At 36.2% G+C, this 20,977-nt stretch overlaps 1 protein-coding gene across 6 annotated transcripts in view; it reads right to left on the bottom strand.

Moving 5' to 3' along the window:
• The window catches only part of SYNE2 (spectrin repeat containing nuclear envelope protein 2), a 415,658-nt gene that overhangs the window by 297,642 nt on the left and 97,039 nt on the right, over positions 1 to 20,977 (bottom strand). For all 6 annotated transcript variants that reach the window (XM_027842877.1, XM_027842872.1, XM_027842874.1 and 3 more), the window contains exons 9-14: positions 13,993 to 14,093; positions 11,819 to 11,920; positions 11,076 to 11,213; positions 3,931 to 4,095; positions 1,819 to 1,931; positions 737 to 899 (exon numbers count right to left, since the gene is read on the bottom strand). In XM_027842877.1, the coding sequence (XP_027698678.1) occupies positions 737 to 899; positions 1,819 to 1,931; positions 3,931 to 4,095; positions 11,076 to 11,213; positions 11,819 to 11,920; positions 13,993 to 14,093 (782 nt within the window). The remainder of the gene's footprint in view (positions 1 to 736; positions 900 to 1,818; positions 1,932 to 3,930; positions 4,096 to 11,075; positions 11,214 to 11,818; positions 11,921 to 13,992; positions 14,094 to 20,977) is intronic.

Genomic DNA, 20,977 nt, shown 5'->3' with positions numbered 1-20,977 from the left:
CCTGACTCCAAGTATAAGATTCTATCCACTGTGCCACCTAGCTACCTGTTATTATTAGGGGCTTTAAAATGGATATCATGCCTTTAAATCTAAAATACATTTTTAAAATAATTACTAATCAAAGTATCACACTTTTCCAACACACACAAATTCTGTTATCATTCTATCCATTTTTCAGGGCTGGAACCATATTGGTAGTAGGGACTTTGGGACAGGTTGATCCTGAAGCATTGAAGCTATTGAGCCAGCGGGTAATGGGGGGGGGGGGAGGTATAGTAGTCAGTCTAGCTGCAAACAGGACCTACAAATTTTGGCCAGATTTGTGTTTAATGGACTAAGCAGGTGCAGTCCAGGTTTGAAGTTATTCAGATCATAGTGATTCAGAGGGCATTTATTTACAAGCAATGGTCAGTTCTAGGCAAATAGTCAAGGACAAATGTTACTAAATTGAGGGTTGAGAATAGAGGAGAAGAATCCAGGACAACATAAGTTGATTAGGAAGAAGGCAAAAAAGACAAGATCTAAAAAAAGACAAGAATATCAGGGGAAGGGGGGTCACAATGATGCTTTGGCTAATTCAGCTTTACCTCTGAGGAAGTGCCTATTCTAGACAATGAAGTAAAAACAATTCCTAGATGAAGAGGTTAGAACTCACAAAACAAATGCTATTTCCTGTCAACAAAGTGATCAAAAATGAAGACAGGCTGACTAAGGCAGAACATAAAATTTAACTTACATGCCAATCTCCCAATAATAGTTCTACAGATTCCTGGGTCCCATATTTGATATTCCAGAGATTCAATTTTGATTTCACTTCCTCTATTAAACCCAGGACAAAGCACAAGTAGTAGTGAAATTCTAAAAGTGCAGTGAAGTTGGTCCCCATAATATTGTGGAATCTAGAAAATAAGACAGCCTTTAGGATTTACTTTCAATTTTCCTGACATAATGAAATATCTATCCACAAAAAAAAACCCAAAACCATTGGCTATTTTTAAAAACAAAAAAATATATATTGCATTTAAAACCCAGATATAAGAGCTCCCATTCAAATGATGAAAAATTGTAGCATAAAAATATTTTAAATGTTACAAGAATTATCCCTACTGCCAGAAAATAAAGCAAACATTTCCAAGTTAGAAGTATCTGCCACAGAATGTTTTCTAAAGAAACATGCACTTTGGCTAAGATATGCTCTAATTAAAAAAAAATATCTTCAAAACACTTTACTGTATTTGGAAAATGTCAGTTATTCAGTCAATAAACTTTTATTAAATACCTACTATGTGCCAGGCACTAATGCTAAGCACCGGACACACAAGAAGAAGAAAAAGAGAACGCCTGCCTTGAAGGAACTTACAATCTAATGAGGGAGACAACAGGCAAATATACATGTACAAACAAGCTGCAGTATTTGGAAAAATGTTTTCAAGTATTCATGTAGCCAAAATTTGAATATCTGGCATATAGAAATAATTGTATTATTAAAGCTAAACTTATTAACATATTAGTAAGCTTTCTAATATATAGAGAAAGCAAATGTAATGTGGAGAATTTCTATCAGCTCAAGAGATTCAGAGACATGTTGGCATGGCATAAGCCCAAGTTTACACAAATCTTTAAAGTAGAATCTTTAAAATAGTTTCACAGAGCCAACTCTACGTTTTAATTTAGTAGCACACATAGGAGTACACTTGTCAGAAACTGGACCTAAATCAATTTATGCTCTGTTGTCTTTACAAGCCCCCTAAGCCCTTATCAGTACCCAAGAGCTCATAAATAACATTGCCAGATGTGAAATGCTAGAATTTCTACCACCTTCTTTTCATTTCCTCCAGTTTATCAGGTGGGACCATGGGCATGTGTTGCTCATCTTTATTCTCAAATGTCAAGAGGCTGTTCAAGTGACAATCAAAATCATCCATCAGACTCTGAAAAGAAAACAATCATAGCATGAACCAGGGCTGGCAGTCAAATATTGTAACTGAGGACTTTTAATCTCACTTCCAGGAAACATGACATCATTTCCAGACAACCATTTAAGCTTTTCTTTTGGACACTACAGAGACTGAAAAGTGAAAGTAAAATCTCGTGAATAAATATTTTCATCTTAATTTGATTGAATGCAATTTAGTCACAAGTGTGGAAACTGAAAACTTCTACAACAAACCACATTTTTTCTTTGATGAAAACACAAGTTCCCTTCTGGCAGAAATTTTCTGGTACGCTTTTCATTTTAATGCAGGTCCAAGTGCTAGAGACTTACTACATCTTTATAATAAATTTATGCCCTCTCATCATCATAATATAATTATGCATTTGTTTTATTTATATTTACAATTTGTATTTAATTAAACTAGCATTTATATAGGACTTTGAAGTTTGCATAGCACCTTTACATGTGTTATCTCATTTGATTTTTTCTGATTCAGAAGGAAGTCCTTGAAACCATAAAATATTTTTTAGTCTTTATAGATGTTTTAATATCACTCTGGAATTTTTTTTCTTAATTCAGTGTAAAATATGCCCTATGGTTTGATGAGAGCTGCTTCCTAGGCCATCTTTCAAATTCTAATAACTGATGCCCCTTGGCGTCCATTGTTGCTAGGCATATTAAGGGCAGCAGTAATAAACAGGTGACCTAATTCATAGAGTATGGGATCTGGAGTCGAGAGGAGCTAGGTTCAGACACCACCTCTGGCACTTACTAGCTGTATGGCCATGGACAAGATACTTATCCTTTCTGAGCCTCATTTTCCTCATCTACAAAATGGGGATAGGAATACCTGTACTGCCCACTTGACGGCATTGTAGTGAGGTTCAAATGAGACAACTGATATAAAGCATTTTACAAACTTTAAAGTTCTATGCAGATTTCCCCAGTCTTTGTGCAGATTTGGCTTTTGGGATATCCTGTATAAATGTTAGCTATTGGTATAATTGTTGGATTATTGGCATATTTGTGTACCCACGGTCCAAATGAGTACAAAAAACTGATATGACCTGACCATGTGGCTACTTACTATCTGAGCCTTGACCCTCACCTCTTGGTGGTCCCCTGTCAGGCTCTATCATGATTCCTGGTTTTCATTTAGCTTCCACTAAAGACATTGCATCTTTCCTCTTCAACTTAAGTTCTACAACTCTTAGCATCATAAATTTATAGCTCAAAGGAATGTTAGAGGTCATTGAGTCCAAACTCCTCATTTTACAAATGAGAAAACTGAGACTGGAGAGATAAAATAACTTTCGCAGAGAACCACAGCTGTCTGAAGCAGGATTTGAATCCAGGTCTTCTTAACTCCAGGAGCAGCTTGGTGGCACATTAGATAGAGTGCCAAGCCTGGAGTCAGGAAGACTACTCCTTCTGAGTTCAAATCTGGCCTCAGACACTTACTAGCTGTGTGACCCTGGACAAGTTACTTAGCCCCATTTGCCTCAGTTTTCTCATGTGTACAATGAGCTGGAGAAGGAAATGGCAAACCATTCCAGTACCTCTGCTAAGAAAACTCCAAATGAGCTCATAAAGAGTCTGACACAACTGAAAATCACTGAACCACCACAACTTCTTAACTACAAGTCAAGTGTTCAGTCCACTACTCCACAATGCCCATCACTGTCCCAGATCTGGACCTTGGTATGTTTCTATGATTGTGACCCAATCCTCAGAATGGAAATTTCTCAGCCATAATCTCTTCCTTCCTTCCAATACCCAATTCCTAAATGTAGAGGGTTCAATCAGCACCCTCTATGAGCCAGTCACAACTCTAAACCCTAGGACAAATAGTTTACCATCCCTCAGAAAAAAAAAATGGACCCAATCATCGTAAAAGACTATCTTTAACAGTGTACCTCCTTCCTAGGATAAAGTCTTACTCAAGAATAATGTTTCTAAAGTGTTCCTTTCCTTTCTATGTTTGCTTTACCAACCTTAAACAAATTGATTCTTTCATTGATTAGAATCATGGCTTGACTGTAATCCTGGGAATCTGGTAAATCCTCTGCCATAAGATGTTCAATTTCTTGGAGCCAGACTTCAATGTGATCCAGGGGTGGGGGCAGGATTTGATCCAGCTTAGCACTCCATTCATTAATCTTAAAGAGAAAAGAGAATTATTCATTATTGGTGTTCAACTGCTAATTATCACTTAGAATGAGCAAATAGCGTTTGTGAGGTTTTCTGAAAGGCAACTCATATAAATGTGATTTTATTAATGATCTAGCATGAATATTTTCTGCCAGGACTCTTCACAATTCTAAAATTGCTTAGCATCTGAACATGATTTTTTTTAAATTGCTCAAAGCCTTAGCTCTCTGTTGTACTCCTCAAGGATTATAAGTATCTGTGTATATGTCATATTAGGGCAGCTAGGTGGCACTGTGGATAGAATGCCAGGTCTGGAATCAGAAAGTCTCATCTTCCTGAGTTCAAATCTGGTCTCAGATACTTAATAGGTGTATGACCCTTGGCAAGTCACTTAACCTCATTTGCCTCAGTTTTCTCATCTGTAAAATGATCTGGAGAAGGAAATGGCAAACCACTCCAGGATCTTTGCCAAAGAAATCTCAAATGGGGTCACAAAGAGTTGGACATGACTAAACAACAACAACCTGTGTCATATCCCCCTATTTGAATGTGAAAGTTTGGGAGCAAGTACTAATTTCATCACTTGGTAAGTCTGGTGAATATAAGAATGTCATTTAACTTGTTTGAGCTCAGTTTTCTGAAAAATAAAGTAAAGATAATAATGCTTATACTACCTACCTACCTCAACAGATTACTGTTAAGAAAGTATTTTATAAACAATAAAATGTTACGAGGAGGCAGCTAGGTGGCTCAATGGATAGAGCACTGGGCCTGGAGTCAAAAAGACCTGAGTTCAAATTTAGCTTCAAACATTTCCTAGCTGTGTGACCCTGGGCAAGTCACTTAACCTCTGTTTGCCTTGATCCACTAGAGAAGAAAATGGCAAATCATCCTGGGATGTTTGCCAAGAAAATCCCATGGAAAGCATTGTTGTGCTACAGTCCATGGGGTCGCAAAGAGTCTGATAAAACTGAACAACAAAAACAATGCCATGAGAATGTATGCTATTAATATATGTGGTAAACTATGACCAAATTTTCTACTCTCATTTTGGGAAGATCACCTTGACTTTTGCCTAAACTCACCATAAAATATACACAGCAAAATCATACCTGGGGCATTCTTAAACCATGTTTAAATATTTACAATGACCCTTCATTCTGTTAAGAGACTTTGCTATTTACTGATGGAATCTAAATATTTGCATTCCTGAGCTGCTGAACTGGAAAAATATCCAGATGGCATGAAATTCATTTGGGTCATGATTTGGACACTGGACACAGCTCATTTTGCCATACTTGAGAAAAAGGGCATGCTAGAAACTTAAGTACTGACTTATTAGCTCACTATACTGGCAGGTTGTAATGATGACGAGGGAGTATCTGCCCCCTCCCTGCCCTCCCTCCCATGTTGCTTTTTTTAGTGATCTTTTAAAACTTAATTCGACTATGAGAAGTAAAATATGTTACAGGCAAAGAGCTGGACTTGAAGTCAGGAAGATCTCGGCCCCAGTCCTCACCCATATATTAATTAGCTGTGTACCCCTGGGGGGGAGGAATCACAATCTATGCCTCAATTTCCTCATCTGTAAATAAAAATAATAATAGCCAGAGCTTATATAGCACATTACATCTGTTATTTCATTCAGTCCTCACAACAATCCTGGAAGATAGGTGCTATTATTATACCCATTTCATAAAATAAGAATGAAACTAAGACTCAGAAGCAGAGTGACTTGCCCAGGGGCACACAGCTAATAATTGTGTGAAGCAGAATTAGAACTCAGATCCTCCTAACTTTATCCATTGGGTCACCTCGCTGCTTCAGTAAAATCACAGAGTTGGACTTGATGACCTCCAGGGTCCCTTCCTAGGGCCCCTGGGCAGTTAAGTGTCACAGCGGTTAGAGTGCTAGCCCTGGAGTCAGGAGACTTGAGTTCAAATTAGGCCTTAGACACTTACTAGCTGTGTAACCTTAGGCAAATCACTTAACCCTGTTGCCTCAGTTTCCTCATCTGTAAAATGAGCTGGAGAAAGAAATAGCAAATCTCTCTGGTATCTTTGTCAAGAAAACCACAAATGGGGTCACAAAGAGTCAGACATGACTGAAACAACTCAACAACCATAACAAAGGTCCCTTCCAGCCCTGAATCCATGATCAGGTCTCCAAGACCTAAGCAAAAGGTGAAAAATCTAGATAAATAGTTCAACCTCCCATTTCTTACTATCATTAGGTCACTTATTCTTCAATGGATTTCCAGAAGAAAAAAAAAACTACGTTTAGTTACAAAGTTGTAAAAATGATTGGAACAACACAACGGACCAGATATAAATGCCTTTCGTTCATTCGTTCAGATCATCTATTTGTGTACAAGCTTTACTGAGCGTGTTTTGTTCAATTCAACTCAACCGGCATTTACTGAGTACTTACAATGTACAAAGCACGGTACTAGGTTATGGTAATATAAAACAGCCCCGCCCCCCCCAAAAAAAGTCCCTATCCTCAGGAAGTTTACATTCTACCAGAACACAAAATCAATACAAAAAGTAATAAAAGATCATTCAAAGTGGTGAAAAGAACTAACAACTAAGGGAGACAGGAGGAGTGTCCTATGGATGGCAACATCTGAGTTAAGCAAAAATGAAATTAAAGATTCCAAGAGATGGAGGTAAAGAGTAACCAGGAACAGGAACCAACTCACTTATACAACAGTACAGAGGAAGGAGAGAGAATGCTAACTCATGGAAACAAAAAGTGGGCCAGTTTGGCTGAAGCACAAATTGAAGAAGATACTCACATGTAGTAAGTCTAGAAAGGTAAGTTGGAGCAAGATTATTGAGTCTGTACTTCTTCCTAGACACAAATGGGAACCACCAATGATGCTTGAGTGGAGAACCACAAAGATCCTTGTGCTTTTGGAAGAAAATTTTGGCAGCTTGTAGAGGATGGATGCAGTTAGATGGCATGTTGGGTAGTCAGTCAATAGTCAACAAACACTTACATAGTACCTGACACAAAGTTGGGGTTTAATAAATGTTTATCAACTGACTGACTAACTACTGGGTAGGGTGATAGAATTGGAGCCAGGAAGACCTTTGTACAAAACCTCATTTACTAGCTGTGTGGCCCTGAGCAAGTCACTTAACCTTGTTTGCCTCATTTTCCTCATCTGTAAAATGAGCTGGAGAAGGAAATGGCAAACCACTCCGGTATCTTTGCCAAGAAAACCACAAATGGGATCATGAAGAGCTGGACATGACTTTAAAACAACTAAACAACAAAATAAATGCTAACTTGACTAGGGTTCTTCATCTTTTGTAATTACACACTTTGAGAGAGACATTATTTTCTAAGCAACTGAGTTACCACTTACCAGACTTAATAAATTATATTCCAATGACATGAATGAGCTACCTTAAAAAGTCCATGACTACAAATAAATGATTTACTCATCTGGAGGAGCTAGTTAATCCAGTAAATCTTGGACTATTGACCACACTACTGATTAAAAAGAAGACTTTTGCTGAAAGATCAAAATCTAAGATTCTGAAAATTAATGAATTTCAAAGGGTTTATCACCCCAATGTCATCATCTATTTCATGAAAAAAACGTAACCTAAATTTTTACAACCATAGAAGCCTAGCACTGGAGAAGGTGCTGGAGCTCATCTAGTTCAACATTCTCAATTTCCAAATGAGGAACTTGAGTCCTAGAAAGAGGACATCACTTATTCCAATTCACAAAACTAGTTAATTCAGACCTTTCAACTCTCATACAGTCTTTTTTCCACTAACCCATGCTTTTTTGCTAAAGCAAAGGCACAGTTTTATTCTTTTTGATTACTAGAATACATGACTCATTTTAGTACAACAGTAATTTGCACTACATTTTATCCTGACACCCCTCTAAAGCAGATTGATCCCAAGAGAGTAAATTATTTATTCACACCATCCAGAAAGCCTGTAATATAGCCAGAGAGTTCCCAAAGCTCTGAATTCCAGTGAGAATCACAGAGAACTGAAAGGGACCCTTGATATTAATTTAATTCCTTCTTTTCAAAGAAGCGGAAAATTATTTTTTGTTTGTGAGGATCATACGTTAAAAAGAGAAAAACAAATATGACAGGCAACTCTCAACTACTCAACATTCAAAGGGAGAAGAAAACATCTACTCTGTCTCCACTTCCCTCAAAAAAATAAAAGATATAGTCACACCCCATCTACCTGTTACACTTCCAACAATCTCAAACTTTCAAAATATTTTGGAACCCAAAAGTATGACAAAAACATGTGAAAAAGTATTAAACCCCCCCCCAAAAAAATAGCTATCACAAAGCTATCTTCTCAGGTATGGGTTAGAGGTGTTTTTTGTGGGTTTTCTTTTAACTTTACTCTTAATAGTGTTTTCCCAAACAACATTTGTTGTTCAGTAGTTTTCAGTTGTGTCCAACTCTTTGTGACCCCATTTGGGCTTTCTTGGCAGAGATACTGGAGTGGTTTGCCATTTCCTTTTCCAATTCATTTTATAGATGAGGAAACTGAAGTAAACAGGGTTAAGTGACTCACCCAGGGTCACACAGCTAGTAAGTGTCTGAAGCCAGATTAGAACTCAGAAAGATGAGTCTTCCTGACCCCGTGCCTAGCATTCTAGACACTGAGCCACCTAGCTGCCTTAATATCATTTAGTTTCACCCTAAATTACAATCAAGAATAGAGACCAGGGAAAGATTTGGGCAACAGGTTTAGAAGGCTTTAGAAAGACAATAACAAAAGATAGCCAGAGAGAAGTACCAATGGCAAGTGGAGACAATTTCTATTTATTAATAACAAAATGCAGCGAGAGGAGCTAAGGAAAGAAATCCCGTTCAAAATAATTACATATAATAAAATATCCGGGAGTTAACTGAGGAAAAGACACTAGTGACTATATGGATACAACTATAAAAACCTCTTTACAAATATAATAGAAAGACAAATAACTGGAACGATATTAATTGTTCATGATGGGGCCATACCAATAAAATTAAAGCGATGATACTACCAAAATTGATTTACAAATACAATGTTATGCCAAACAAGGGGTTATTCTCTATAATTAGACAAAATAATTACAAAATCCATCTGCAGGAACAAGGGAAATATTTTGAAAAAAGTAGGAAAGAAGGGAGACTAGCATTATTAGATCACAAACTAGAGTATTAAGCAGAAATCAGCACAACTGTCTGTAGGAATAGAGATAGGGACCGAATCTGTGATTTTGTTGATACAGGGATTCTCTCTTTGGCAAAAAAACTGTTGTGCAAACTGGAAAACAGTTTGGCAGAAAATTAGGCTTATATCAAAATCTTACCCCATATCAATAAATCAAAAAATATTTATTATGTACCTACAAGGTACCAGGCACTGGGGATAAAATACAATGAATGAAGCAACCCCAGATCACAAAGAGCTTGAGGGAAAGGCAAGGACTTAAAGAAACATAGATAGATGGATAGATAGATAGATGGATGGATAGATAGATAGATAAACAGACATATGACCATCTACATATATACATACACAAGCATACAAAATAAACACAAAGTATAAATACAAATAAATGCACTATCATTAGATAGAAGATAGTTTGAGAGGGAGGGCATTAGAAGTTGAAGAAATCAGGAAAAGCATCGTGTAAAAGAAGGTAATACTTGAACTGTGTCGTAACAGATTCTATGGGGCACAGGTGAAGGAATGCATTTCAGGCATGAGGGACAGTCAGCATAAAGACACAAAGATGACTGTCATACATGAGGTATGGAGAGAAAGCTGGATTGGCTGTATCATAAAATGCAGGAGGAGGAATAATGAACAAACAAAGGTATAAGATAGTTTGGGACAAGGTCATAAAGAGATTTAAAAGCTTAGCAGAAAATTTTATATTCGATTATAGAGACACTAGGAAGCCACTGAGTTTCTTGAGAAGAGAGATATAGTCAGATCTACGCTTAAGGAAGATTAGTTGGGTGGCAGTATGAAATAGAGAATAAGCCCAAATGCATGTACAACCTCCCTAGAAAAAGGTAAGGTTGTAAAAAAAATTAGAGGAAAATGAGGGCAGCCAAAATGTAAGAAGATTAACAATTAAAATAATGTAGTAAACTGAGGATAATAAGTGAAAGAAAAAACTGAGCCCAGTACAAGTCAGCAGTCCTGAGAGCATCACTCCACTGCAAATACTGTTCATAATACTGAGCTTGAATCATCAAGAAAGCATCAAATTATGTTCAGTATATTTGACAGTCTCTCATTCTCTTTTGGAATCTTTCCCTTTTAAAAATCTTGAGAGTTTATCCCCAAATGCCTTTAAAAGTGTATCTTCACCAAAAAAAAAAAAGATTACTAAAGAAGGTTTAATGGGTAGGTTTTAACTATTTGGAAATATACTTATGTGGACTAGATCATTTCCCAATGGTACTCTAAAAATGAGGCACTGTTGTTACTTAGCTTTGGAATAGAATAAGAAAAGCCCAGTGAGACATGCTCAGACACACAAATGTACAAACTAAGAAATTCAGAAGCTCATTTGTTTTCTCTATGCCTGGTTCCAAATCCTTCGTAGATTTGCCATACTGATGGTAGTCTAGGGTCATGTGGCTAATATCTTTGTAGATTACTATACCAAAAGAACAGGTTTGCAGTTTTGCTCAGTGGCATGATAGAGTATTCTGTTCCATTAAGTTGTTATTAAAATAAGGCCATGGGAAAATTGGAGTTGTCCCCCAAGGATAAGAAAAGTTGGAATATAAAGACTTTGGACTCCACTCATTATTCCACTTTTTTTTAAACATCACATGCTTAAACCTGCTGATTGTTTTGCCTTTTGTTTGGTGAATTTTCCATGAAAGCTTAACATAAGTCAAAATTAGTGCCATTCACTAAGGAGAAAGCTTTGCCCAATTCACACAAAATCAAGTAAAGCTTCTATAATCAACATAATAGAAATCACCTGGTTAGTGAGCCTATCCCATGCTTGTCTTAATTGAGATTGATCCTCGGCCAGTACAGCCACATTCCTTTTTATCGACAACACATCCAAAAAGGCTTTTTTTTCTTCATTGAATGACTCCAAAAAACCTTGCATGCCCTACAATTTGAATAAAGAGGTAATTTAACATGTATTCTTTATAACCCCAGCTATCAACCTCAGTTAAATATATTGTCTTTGTCTGTTCTTTACAAAAATCCATTCAAACTAGAGAGAAGTCCACTAATATTATGGCCTTAAACTTACTCTTCCTTCATTACACAGATTCTTCCTCTCAATCCACCCTAGAGTCATGGATACCAATATAATGATATATATGTCATCAAGATATATATCCCTGAGCTACATATCACTGGATCAGTGCTATGGCGATTCTACTACAATGTAACCAAATCCACCTCAATATGCAAGAGGAAGAAAAATAAAATGAGGGTCTGTGGAATATGTGATGACCTCATTAATACTTTTATTAATCTTTTGATACTTGCTGGCACTTAATCAGTGTTTGGTGATCAATTCTGCAATGTTTTTTGGAGGAAACAAAACTCTAAGACCAGGATAGAATTTTATAGTTAAGTAATTTTACTTTATGAATACTTTTCATCATTCTGCTCAATACAATAAGCTGCCTTAAAGATGGTTAAAGAAAAAAACATTGTAAATCAAAGTAAAGTGCTATATAAGTCAATAATTTTTGCACTTACTTCAGATTTTTTAAAGTATGTCTCCTTTTCTGATCCCCTCTGTAATTCATGCAACTTTTCTTCTTGTGAAATCAACCAGACTGTGGCATCTTTCACCTTTTCCTAATGGTCAGAACAACAACAAGAAAAGCACTTCAGTCACAGAATGGATAGTCATTAGATACATGGCAAAAATGATATGAACGACTAGTTCTCAAAAGAATTCCAAACTATTAACAACCATATAAAACAATACCCTAAATGACTAATAATAAAAGAAATGCAAATCAAAAAAACTCTGAGATTTCAGCTCACCCTGAAAATCAGCAAAGATGTTAAAAGATAGGAATAACTGATGTTGGAGAGGTTGTGGCACACAACTGCATTGTTGGCAGAACTTCGAATTACTATTTTGAAAAGTATTTTGGAATTATATAAATAAAGTCACTAAAATTTCCATAACTTTTGACCTAGAGATTCCACTGCTACATTTATACCCTGAAGATGCTATTAATAAGAAGGAAGTTCCCATTTACAACAAAATATTCATAGCAGCACTTTTAGTGGTAGCAAAGAATTAGAAATGAAGTGGATGCCCATCTACCAGGAAAAATGGCTAAACAAATTGCGGTATGAATAAAATGGAACATTATTGTTATAGAAGTGCTTAGCACAGTGCCTGGCACAAAATATGTGCCTAATAAATGTTTACTGACTATGAAAAATTATCAGTATGATAAATACAGAATTCAGAATTCACTCTGCATCAGTTTATATAGTTCTTTTCAACTCTTACTTTACTGAGAAAATTGAGATCATTTGCCATGAGTTCCCTATTCTCCCTTTATTGGCCCTCCCCCCCACCACCCGACACAGTCTCTGATAATGAGGTAGGCCTCCTCACTACCAAGGCGAATCCCTTTACAAGCATCCTTGATTACCACCCCCACCCCCTGGTGCCTACAGCAGATTGCCTCCTCAACCATGTCCTCTTTCTCAACAGCTACTGCTCTCTCTTAAATATCTTGTATTTATTCTCTGTATAATTATATATGTACTTGACAACTCCCTCCATCCCCAATAGAATGTAAGCTCCTTGAGAGTAGGAATTGCTCTCATTCTTTGTATTGGTATCCCCAGTGCCTAGCACATTAGGAACTTTAAAAATTCATTAACTGGTTGATTGACTGAACAGTTTAGGCAATCCCAAACAAAGATCCTAAGCACTTAGACAGTGCTATCATATCATACTACCCAACAAAAGCTGGCTTGGATATTTTGATTATCTTAGGTGTAGTGAATTTGCCTGTGTCCAAAGACAGAATCCATATTTTGGCAGCATCAGAAAAGGTAGATTTTATTTTATACTTTTCTAGACTTCATTCTCTATAATGCAGAGATTTTTTTTTCTATTAAGCCAAAGAAACTCTTCTCTCATTCCACTCTGCATCATGAACAATCAAATTTAGTTTCTTCATCCAGATTTTGTTTCCAAAAAAATTAATTAGGAAATCAAGGAGATAGTAGCTGCCTGATGGGTTAGAAATGATTGAACTGAACTGCAGAGAAATTCAGTTTGTGCATCTCTTCCACATCAGGCAAGGCTCTGGCTTAATATATACAAAATTGTGATTGGCAAAAAATAAGCCTAGGATAAGTTTCAAAATATACAAGGTGACTATGTGGTTAAATTTCCGGGAAAAAAAATAATCAGCAGCTTATAAGTATAGCTATGCTTTTATTTATCTAAATGGAGAGTTCTTAACTCTGCATCATTTTGTGTCCTTTGGGAATCTGGTAAAGACTACAAACCCTTTCTCAGAATAATATTTTTAATGCAGAAAATAAAATACAAAAAATTACACAAGAAATCAATTATAATTAAGTAGTTATCAAAATACAGTTTTCCAGAGTCCTCAGGCTCCAGGTTAAGAACTCTTGATCTAAATGGCAGCCAAGGAGGGAATGGAGGGAGTCTCATTGTATGTTTCTTTCAGTCCTATGAAGTTTCAGCCTCCCAATTATGCTTCTGATTGACAGGTGTGACAAAAGAAATGGTCAAATTACTAAATAATAGTATAAGGACAATTTTCATGACAACTTGATACAAGAATGACAAAGAAACATTTTAACAGTTGAGAAAACAATAAATAGAGAAAAAAATTAACTTCATTGGTGATAATACAAACAACTACCTGAACTTCATCTCCAGCCACAGGCAAATCTTTGGAATACTGAAGAAATTGGGCCACATATGTCATGATTGACTTTTCATCCGGGTTGATAACATCAACATCTGTAAAACAGATCATACCATTAGTTATTTTTTTTATCAGTTTCCAGTTTGATCATAAAATTTAGTATAGTCATCATGTAACTAAGTATAAATTGAAATATAATTCTTTAACTTAATTTTTCTTGCTTTTTTGTGACATGGCTAATATGGAAATAGGTTTTACATGATTTCACATGCATAATTGATATATTATGTGCTTTCTTAATGGGTGGGGAAGAGGTAGGAGGGAGGGAGAAAATTTGGAACTCAAAAAGAATGTTACAAATAAATAATATTTTTTAAAATTGGCAACAAAAATGAAAATAAAGTCAATAGATATGTGTTTAACAATAATTCACTCACCAGAATAGATTATACTATATAGCAGCCTCAACCATAATCCCAAAATAGTCCTCACCCTAAGAGTCTCTGGCTGCCTGCCCACTAGAAGTTACAAACAGTAAAACAGAGCCAAGAGTGGCAGAAGGCAAAGACTTTCTTGGCTCACAGAGGCTGAGAAATCAGAAAGTGGAAGATTGGATAAGTAACAAAAATATATATTCCTTTGAACTTCACTATTTCTGAATTTATGATGATTAGGAAACAGATTAAGCTGTGATTTACCAAACAAGTTATTCCCAAATGATAAAAAACTAGGGGAATGGCATGCCAAAGTAGCCATTTGGCTAGTTCCAAGGTAGAGAATCTAAAAATGACTGTATCTGAGTATATTCTTTTTTTTATATCTAAATTCAGTGCTCTTAATAAAATGTATTAATTTTTCTACATATCATACTTGGATTTGGAAGTAACTTATAAAATGTATGGGTGGGTCATTTATAATGAAAACTGCCAGAGGGCTGTTGATGCTTGTGTTCCAAACTGTAGCTCAACTGATACACTCTTTTGGCCTGATTTTATGGATGCTAAGAAAGCTTCACTGAAGCCTCAAATTAAACTGAGATTTATTGCATTGTACTCAGTTAAAATGTATACACTCTAGAGAATGGGTAAATGAATTCTATAGTCTTCAGTTTTCCTCATTTGCAAAATAAAAGAGAACAGAAAATATGCAAAGTCCCTCCCAGTTCTAAATTGTCTAATACTACAATAAACTATTAAGTGTCACTAACATCCTAATGTGAATTAGGTAGCCAGATCCCTTACAATATGATCTCAAGATGAAGGAAGATTTTGAATGAAAGAAGTTGAATAATAGAAACTTTGTGGTGGGACACTAGGCATAGCAGGGAAGTCTTGGCCAGTGAAGTAGTGTGAGACCACTGAGTCCTTAGAGAGAAAAGAGAGGCTAGACAGGAGGGAAACGGTTGAAAAGGTACCTAAGACTAACTTTATCTACTGCACAGTATTGCCCAAGGATCTGGCCTGCAGGGTTATCACCAATAAACATAGTAACCAGTGGCAGTGAGTCACAAGATTTTCACTGCTGGGAAGCAAATTCCATTTTTGCCACAGATTAGATATCATTAAAGCTTACAGAGCCAATTTATAAACACTACAATTTCCTTCAGGGGAACAACTACATGTGGTAGGGTTTATAGAGAATCCAAGTTCCTCCCTTATGTCCTACAAGGGGTCCTCCCTCAGGAGCCATGGCAATTCTTTAACATCACCCCTTATGCTAGACCCAGAAAGTGAATTGTGCCTAATAGTGCAGGTAATGCAGGAAGGAAATGCTTCCCTCCTTGAAATAAGAAGTTACAACCCAAGGACTTCCTTGTAGAAATCAGAAGCCTTAGAATTTCACTCAGGAAAGAGACAAAAGGATTTTGGCATTTATATAGATGGAATCATTAGAGAAGTATGAAAACATACTTAAGAGTTTTTTTTTTAATTGTTACAGAATCACTTAACTGTAATGTCCTAAGAACTCCTGGGCTTTTCCCTACACCCTGGAGCTATTATTGTTTAGTCATGTTTCAGTCATGTCTGACTCTTCATGACCCCATTTGGGGTTTTCTTGACAAAGATATGAGAGTGGTTTGCCATTTCCTTCTCCAACTCATTTAACAGATGAGGAAACTGAGGCAAACAGGATTAAGTGACTTGCCCAGGGTCATGCAGCTGAGGCCAGCTCTGAATTCAGGAAGCTGAGTCTTCCTGACGCTCTATCCATTGCACCACCTACCTGTCCATGGAGCTAGAACCATCCTATACATGCTTGTCTCCTCCAAGTGGAGTGTGAGCTTCTTGAAAGCAAGGATTTTGTTTACTCCTCTATTTGCATCCCTAGTGCTTAATGTAGCCAGCCCTTAATAGATGCATTTTCATCTGTTAAATGCAGATAATATTAGCACCTAGCTCCCAAGGTTGTTGTAAGGATAAGATGAGATAATGTTTGTAAAAAGCTTTGCAAACCTTAAAGCACTATATAAATGCTAACTATTATCATCATTATTACTATTTTCATTCATTGTATTCATTCACATCCTCAACTAGATCTGTGAAACTATCTTGTCTAACCTAGACATTCCAATCAAATGAAATCAACTGGAATTCAATCCAGATCATAATGCTAAAGGTGTGGGAAACAATGAATAAATCATATGTAATCTTCCAATCTCCCAAGGTATGCTGTCAGAAGATTACAGATTACAGAAAAAAAAAGTATTATTTAATCAGAGCATACTAATACTGAAAAATAGATAAATAATCATGCCAGTTTCACAAGTTTACTCCTTTTTGAAACTACAAATGAAATATGCAGGTAGACATATCAACAACCTTGCAAAAGCATTTGGGTCAAGAGATGACTCACATATTCACAAGTGACTACTATGTTTGGATTACATCAGTAATTAATGTTGAATTTGAAATGACTGAGTTAACTGGTTCTCATACGTTGTAATAAAGCAAGGACTATCATTCTCAAGAAAATTACCTCTTTTAGATTATTTCATTAGTTTCTTAATTGTCTGAAGATACAAAAATGTTAAATTGTTTTATAGCTAATGAAGATTTAGGGAGTCATACCAAAGCAAACAAATAGATAGAAATAAGAAAGTAGGACAGAAAAAGAGAAAACTACAAAGAAAAGGGAAGGGAAATGTTCCAGAAGTGGGGGGGAAAGCAGAGAAGAGGAAGAGATGAGATAAAGGAAGAAAAAATGATGAATATTACTTAAAGAAAAAATTTATGGTAAAACTACTAAATTAATAAAAGAATCAATAAAATGAACAAAAAGAAACACTATCTCCTGAACAAGATCTTAGGAATCATCATTTTTAAAGATTTAGAAATAAATATAGAAAATTAAGTAAGAAACAGAAGGATGTTCCAGGGTTTCACAGCTGACAAACAACAGAGTTGAAAGTACATCTCTGGTGTCTGGACTCCTATTTTATTCCCCCATAAGCTGCATTGCCTTTTTACATTTGTGCTATATAAAGCTATACAGATAAATCACTAACTCTGACTTTAGCCTTAATCTCAACATCATTCTCTAACCATTCTCCTCATCCAAAGCCATCCTCTCTATGTGTGCCCTTAATCCCTTCACATCTTCTCAAGCTTATTGCCCCCTTGATTATCCTCCCTCTAATCTAAAACTTCTCCCTTTACCCTTAACAGACATGCCTGTCTCCCCCATTCTTTAAAAATTTTGATTTGTTGTGAACTGATTCAACCATCCTGGAGAGCAATTTGAAACTGCATCCAAAAGGCTACAAAACCATACATACTCTTTGACCCAGCAAAATCACTACTAAATCTGTATCCCAGAGATAAAAACAAAAAGGGAAAGCACCTATATGTACAAAAATATTTATAGCAGCTCTTTTTGTGGTGGCAAAGAATTGGAAATTGAGGAATGGCTAAACAAGTTGCAATATATGATTGTAGTGTAATACTATTTTGCTTTAAAAAAGGATGAGCAGGATGCTCTCAGAAAAACCTAAAAAGACTTGCATGAACTGATAAAAAGTGAAATGATCAGAACCAGAAGAACATTGTACAAAGTAACAGCAATAGTGTACTATGATCAACTGTGAATGACTTAGGTATTCTCAGCAATACAATGATCCAACACAATTCTGAAAGACAAATGACGAAAAATGCCATTCAGTTCCAGAGAAAGAAATGATGGAATATGAATGCAGATCAAAACATACTTTTTTTTTACTTTTTTTTTTTGGTTTGTGTTTTCTTTCACAACATGACTAATTTGGAAATACATTTTGCATGACTGCATATGTATAACCTATATCAAATTGCTTGCCTGCTCAAGGAAGAGGGAGGGAAGGGAGGAAAAGAGATTTGGAACTCAACATTTTTTTAAAAATGAATGTTAAAAATTGTTTTTACATGCAATTGGGAAAAATTAAATATTAAAAAAGGGAAAAAAATTCACTTGACTCTGCCATACCCTTAAGTTATCATCCTAGCTCTCTTCTCTTTCATAACCAAACTCTTAGTAAAAGCTGGGTGCTCTCATTGCCTCCACTTCCTCTCATCTCACTCCTTTCTCAATCCCTTACAATCCAGCTTCCATAAACAAAAACACTTCTCTCCAAAGTTACCAATGGTCTCTTAATTGCCAAATATGAGGCTTCTATCTCCATCTTTACCCTTCTTGACCTCTGCATTTGACATTGCTGACCATCTTTTCTTCTGTTTTCATGATCATGCTTTCTCATAGTTCTGCTCCTATCTGCCTAACCACTCCTTAGTTTCCTTTGCTAGATTATTAGCCATATTACATCACCAAACTTGATGTGTATACACACACACACACACACACCAAGGCTCTATCCTGAGTCCTCTTCTCTTTTGTCTTTACCCTCTGTTTGAAAGCTCATTAGCATCCATTGTTTAATTATCATCTTTATGTAGATGTATTGATAAATTTATTGTGAATTATTCTCCAACATGTCAAAATTTATATGAATAACATGACCCTGAGGTTTCACCTTCCACCCTTCAGATTAGAAACAATGACAAACAATGAAAATGGTAAATGTAAGAGCTATAGGAAGAAAGAAATATTAAAGTACTGTTGGAGAACTGTGGATTGATCCAAAAGTTCTGGAGAACAATTGGAATTATCCTAAAAATATTAATTAAAGTATACATGCTCTTTGCTCCAGCAATTCTGCTATTAGGCATAGATCTCAAGAAGCATAGAGTCTAAGGAAAGGTTTTTTACATACAGCAGCATTTTTGCAGTAGAATTACAGAATTTTAGAGAAGGAAAGGAACTCAACAGCCACTTACTCTAATCCATACCTTAAAGGAATCCCTCCTATAATGTACCAGATAAATAGTCATCAAACCTAATGAAGATCATGAAGATCTTCAAAGAAGGAAAAGTTACTAAAACCAAGGGCATCCATCTATTCTACTTATAGATAGCTCTAACTGTTAGGAAGTTTTTCTTGACATTAAGCCTAAATTCATTTCTTTCTGACTTCCCCATGTTGATCTTGCTTCTGCCTTCTGGGAAGATAAAACAAGTGAATTCCCTTTGCTAAGTGACAATCTTCCAAATAATTAAAGACACCCATTATGTCCTGCCATGTCTCTTCTCCAAGATAAACATCCCCAGTTCTTTCAAATGGTCTTCATGTGACACAGATTCAAGGTCCTTCAGCTTTCCTACTGCCTTCATTTGGACACTCTCTAGCTTATCAATGCCCTTCTTTAATTGTGGGACCCAGGGATGAACACAATACACAGATTAGGTGTGACAAGGGCAGAGTACAGTGGTACTATCATCCTATTCCTGGAAGTTATGCCTTTCTTATTGCAGCTCAAAATTAGCTTTTTTGGCTGCCCCGTCACACTGATGACTCATATGGAGCTTACAGTCCATGAATACATCCAAATCATCAGAACAAGTGTTGTCTGACCATATTATGTAGGAACAATATTTATTTTTATATAGGTTGGAATGGTCCCATTCATAAGGCAAGGAGACTGTCCTTGTGATTTGGTTGGTTCAAAGTGATAAGGTTATAAAAAGCCCTATCTACGAGGAGTTCACATCCTTGAGTTTGGCAGAGTTCTAATTGCCCTGTGGAATTGCTTTCTAAATCAAGATAGATAGGCCCTAGAGAATTCAAAGTTGAAAGGGAGCAGTAGCTGTTTTCACTTAATTACATTCTTTTACTCCTTTGTTATAAAAGTCATTTTTTGTTTCAATAGTGTTTCATTGTAGTCCTAAGCCTGACTCTATGGACTGGCCTTGTCAGCATTGATCATGGAACAAAACACTGTGCATACCCCCCCAATCTTATACTTATGAAGCTAATTTTTTGCATCCAAGTGTAAGGCTATTTATCACTACTGAATTCCATCTTATTATATTCAAATCAATGCCCTAGAGCAGTGACATCTAACTCAAATAGAAATAAAAGCCACTAAGGCATACATAAGGATTCCTGCAGGCCACATGCTTACTTATTATCTGTGTTTTATTGTATTTTTAATTGTTTTGTAAAATATTTCCAAATTACATTTTAATTGGGATCAGACCACACTCAGGAATGTCGTGGGCCTCATACAGTCCATGGGCCATGTGTTTGATACGTCTGCTCTAGACTACCAGAACCTTTTAGGGTCTTGACCCATTTACCCAGTGTGATAACTATCCCTCCCAATTTAGGGTCACTTGCAAATTCAATAGGCATGTCATCTATGTCTTTATCCAAGACATTGATAAGAAGGTTAAACAGCACAGAGCCAAGTACAGATCTCTGGGGTACAACAGTGGAAGCTTTCTAGAAGGTTGGAATTGAACCATGCATAGCTACTCTTTACTCTCTACTTCAAAAAACCAGGGTCCCTCCCATGTTGTGATGAGACATTAGAGTAGAACTTTGGTTGGAAGACCTAAAATTATTGAAGTTTAAAAACCCATGGGAATACTGGCTTGTATTACAAAGATC

This window comes from Vombatus ursinus, unplaced genomic scaffold (genome assembly GCF_900497805.2).
Source record: "Vombatus ursinus unplaced genomic scaffold, bare-nosed wombat genome assembly UNPS02014893.1, whole genome shotgun sequence".
NCBI classification, from domain to species: Eukaryota; Metazoa; Chordata; class Mammalia; order Diprotodontia; family Vombatidae; genus Vombatus; species Vombatus ursinus.
The sequence above is the reverse complement of the archived record's forward strand: the minus strand, read 5'-3'. Positions and strand labels throughout refer to the sequence as shown.